Source organism: Gossypium hirsutum, chromosome A12, assembly GCF_007990345.1.
Source record: "Gossypium hirsutum isolate 1008001.06 chromosome A12, Gossypium_hirsutum_v2.1, whole genome shotgun sequence".
Classification (NCBI taxonomy): Eukaryota; Viridiplantae; Streptophyta; class Magnoliopsida; order Malvales; family Malvaceae; genus Gossypium; species Gossypium hirsutum.
In genome coordinates this window covers 5,144,586-5,148,989 of record NC_053435.1, presented here as the reverse complement: position 1 = coordinate 5,148,989, position 4,404 = coordinate 5,144,586, and the positions used below count along the sequence as shown (strand labels likewise).

General features: G+C 32.4%; 1 protein-coding gene across 1 annotated transcript; it reads right to left on the bottom strand.

Annotated features, from left to right (window-relative positions):
• Positions 1-274: 274 nt before the first annotated feature.
• On the bottom strand, positions 275-2,964 carry LOC107931936 (cytochrome b-c1 complex subunit 6-1, mitochondrial). The gene is made up of 5 exons (XM_016863910.2): positions 2,686-2,964; positions 2,333-2,380; positions 1,514-1,598; positions 635-724; positions 275-554 (listed from the first exon to the last, which is right to left on the bottom strand). Coding segments are annotated over exons 2-5 (210 nt in total). The 5' UTR covers positions 2,335-2,380; positions 2,686-2,964; the 3' UTR covers positions 275-521.
• Between the last annotated feature and the right edge of the window lie 1,440 nt (positions 2,965-4,404).

Below are 4,404 nucleotides of genomic sequence, written 5' to 3'. Positions count from 1 at the left end.
TAAAAGAAAAGAATGAAGAGTAGGGGTGAATCCAGGCAAGATTATTCTAGCTTGAAGCATTACAAAGACCGAGGGTTGCAATGGGAATTTCCCCGGGTAGCAAATCTGTGAATGCAACATTTTATCCAGTTAAAGGGCAATATTTAACAATAATTTTTTACGATTTTAATGGCGAAGCATCTGAAGAAACTTCCTAAAAATTACACAAACCAACTTAAGCACTAGTGGCCCATTGCATCATCAAAAGTCTATTCCAAATGAAGAGTGGGAAATGTAAGCAAAGATCGTTCCAACTCTGTCGCCCATGGGCATGCCTACTAGGAACCAAATTTATTGACAATGAGTAAACGTTTCCACAATAACAATAACAAAAATGTTTACCAGTGCTCAGATTAGAGACGCAGCAGGCATCATCTCATGTCTAAGGTACAAGGATACCAATAGTTTATGAAACAATTAACTCGCTTTTCAACTCAAAACAGCTCCACATGATGCTAATGTTACACAACATTGGCCCTCAATTATTTCAATTTTGAGAATAGAGTTTGTGCAACCTGCATTCCACCAACCCGGTATCAGGAAACAGTACACAGTACACAATATCACCTAAATGAAACTAAGGTAAGCTACTTACACATTTATCAATACAAGCCCAATAATCAAAATATTGACCAGTGCAATGCTTGTGGCCACTTTCGTCACCTTCGATTCTTTTAACACATGCCTGCAGGAAGCAACTTGTGTAAGTTGATGTATAGTTCAGAATGTAGCAGAAGATAGTTCTAAAAAAGAACCAAGTATTTAGGACAAGAAACATAATGTTCATAGGAGGTGAATGTGAGTGTCTGGGTGTGACGCCTATTATTTTCAGATTTTGCCTTAATCTGTTTTTTGTGAAATATCAAGTTGGGTCTGGCTCAATAGAAGAAAACAACTTGCATTTTCCTATGGTTTCACATATATACAGACATATCCCAATAACTAGTTCTGGCTGCAAGCTTTTCTTGTGGTTAAAATGGGGTTTCAAAGAAGACTGAATGAAACCAACTCCTTAAAGAACTAACTCTTTCTTTTCCCCTTTTTCTGGTGTTCGGCCAAACAATCACCGACTGTTGAGAAGGTAGAATCTTCTTCCTTCAATTTTCCTCCAACAATGAATTTCTCAGTATAGCCACAAAACTTCAAGAAAATCATATGAAAATATAGGGAGGCAGATTAAAAAACAAGAAATAAAGGAGTACATATGCCAGTTTTATAGGATCTCCCAAACTGATGCATTATATACAAACAGCATAGCATTTCTGCAGAAATGAAGTTCTGGGTTGAAGTAGGAAATGGGATGAATTTGATGAAAAGTTTGCTAGCATTATGAAATTCCAATATGTAAAGAATAAAACAACACGCATGAATTAATACTTGTAACAGCAATGATCAAACTCATATATTTGAAAGAATGGTGAAAAAGATTCAAAAAACCTAGCTCAGTTTGCAAAACAAATCATTTATAACAAACCTCATAAGCACGAAGTTGTTTCACACATTTAGGCTTGCAACCCTCTTCAAGATACTTCTTTTGATCAACAGGTTCCTCATCCGCCCTAACATTTTTAAACCATAATAGCTTAGATATTGACATAGTATTGAAAGGCATTCATAACTTTGAGGAAAAATAACATCACTGTTTCTTAAAGATAAAAATGAAATCAGGAAGCAACTATGGACCATAACCGAAGTTAGACCATAAAAATAACAATAAGGAACTAAACATTTTCAGAATATACTTAATTTACGTTAACATCTACTGATATTAGATGATAAAAAAAACAAAAAAAAAACTTAATTTTGATATTTTAAGCTTTGATCATTGTTAATTATTTCTTTTCCTGTGGTTTTCAGGAGAACAGCCTATCCTATGCGTTCCCACTACTTATCCAATTGATTGAATTAGAGGGGAAAAAAAAAAGCTAATTTAATACCAAATTGATATCATACGAGATCATTTCATCTGAATATCCAAAAATACGATGATTGTTCAATCTGTTGCAGCGCCCATGTTGCCCCTTACAGATAACCCTTACAACCCAACAACATACTTTAATCACAAACTTATATAACAGATGCACCACACAGACTTTAGTCACAGTAGTATGATTATTTCCTATACCCAAGAATGAATACAGATCAAGAAACAAATAGAGAAAATATTTAACAGCAGAATCCAAAACAAACTAAATTAATTAAGATAAAATATATCATCAAACTCACTCCACTTGCAAGCATATTTTGAAACAGATAGAAACATATGTATAAGGAAAAAAAAATAGAAGCTTACATTGCAAATGAAATGAAAAATGTAACAGTGAAGAGCTTTGGAGGTCACCTGGTAAATGAATTACAAAGTCAACAAAATAAAGCAGAAAGTCAGCAATCAAGTAATTTTGCAAAACCCTAAATGGATAATGAAATATTAAAATTAAAACACACACAGACAAATACACATCAGATATGAGATTTCTCATTAGAAAACCCAACAATAAATCTATTAAACCCAAACCCTAGATTTACAGATCAAGAAAAATTCCTGATCGGCTATAAAAATATTTAAAAAAAAAACCATTCGTAAGAGATCAATTAAGATAAAAGTCTAACACGAGTCGACGGAAAAGAAAATATGGGAGTGAATACCTCAGGGATAGGAGCAGAAAATACTAAGCTACGGCTACCCTCTTTCCCTGCGGAAACTGCGAGTATAAAACAAACGTGACCTTCATTCAGACTTTAAAGTGCACCGGGTGCGTAGTACGCACCGTCTGCATTTGTTCAGTTTGGGCCTTTTCAAGCACATTGGGTCCTGAATTTAGTCTGAGTATAATTGGGCTCAATTTTTTAACAATGGGAGAGGTAGGAGGAATTCAACCAATTGGAGATAGGCTAAGCCACCGGAGGAAGTGCTTCAGTTTCTACACGATGATAAAGTTGGAGAAGATTCGCCTTGTTTATTTTATTTTTGTTTTATTACTTCTTTTGTACCAAAAAAAAAAGAAAAAGAAAAGCTAAGTAACTAGTTAGTTCATCCTGATTCAATTACAACATGGTTCAGTTCATCCTGATTCAATTACAACATGGTTCACTAGAACGAAATAGGACTGTAATGGAATAATCATCCTGTGAAAATGAAATAAGACTATAATGAAATTGAACAGGTATAACAGTAGTTTAGCTGGATGGAATGGGATGAGTATTGTGTTAGTATACATGCATTTGGTTAAGAGGAATATAAATCTAAGGGTAAATTATATACACAGTCACTTTTGTTTATCTTAGGTTACATTTCAGTCACTTATGTTTGAAATGTTACGTTTTAATCACTTATGTTATCATGTTGTAACATTTTAGTCATTGAGCAGTTAATTGTCGTTAATGGTATAAGGGTAAGCTAATGTGGCACGTTAAATCATCATTTCAAATAAAAATTTTAGGTTAAATTATACAATCGGTGTCTATATTTTTTCATTTTAAGCAATTTAATTTTTTCTTTTATGTTTTTTAAACTTTTCCTTTTTTTTTCTTTTCTCTTTTGTTTTTCCCTCTATTTTCCTAGCTTCTCCATTTCTTTTAACATATCATGAAGTCAAATTGGCAGCGAAAAAAGTAGGAAATCGTAAGCATCATTACTTATGACCAATACCCATAAACCCATACCATACTTCTTTATAATCGTTTATTATTATTAAATATAATTTATATTTCAAAATATACCTTCCAAAAATTTAGAGAATTTGTTTATTATTAGATAGATTAATTTATAATTTAATTGAAGTTTTAGTAAATGTTGGGTATTTGTCGAGATTGTGCTTAAAAAGGTGATCATGACTCACATTTCCTCTTGTTTTTCTGGAGACAGCAACATGAGGTTTTGTAATGTTTGTTAGATAGGGATGAAAGTTGTTGCTGACAGCTCAAGAGTGATTTGTCCTGGTTAAGAAATCTTATTCATATCGTATCGATAGTTGAGTTTAGTTAAAATGAGTAGCATAATAATTGTGTTTTATTTATTAATTAAATCTTTGAAAAATGGAATCGCAGTATGAATTGTTAGAATGATTTATGAATTAATTTGTAAAATGTAAGTTTAATGCGATGGAAATGATTAATTGAGGGAGCACTAAAATTTAAATTTTCCAAAGGACTTTGTGGCTATTGATCCATGATTAGATTATGTTAGTGATGAGAATGTATAATGGCCATGGATTTCGTCCAAATTATGCCAGCACTAGAATGCTCCAGTTTTTACTAATAAATCTGTAATATATATAAAGTCAGGAGTATATTGCTGAAATAATTATAATATTTAATTAGACTTATTAGTTAGAAAAGTTCAAATAAAATAGAAGTCGCGGTAAT

Bases quoted from the DNA above. Each gene is read 5' to 3' on its own strand.
- LOC107931936 (XM_016863910.2), bottom strand. The intron at 725-1,513 runs GTTTGTTATAAA...TGCTTCCTGCAG, and splicing joins AACAACTTCGTGCTTATGAG to GCATGTGTTAAAAGAATCGA. The intron at 555-634 runs GTAAGTAGCTTA...GGTGGAATGCAG, and splicing joins GGGCTTGTATTGATAAATGT to GTTGCACAAACTCTATTCTC.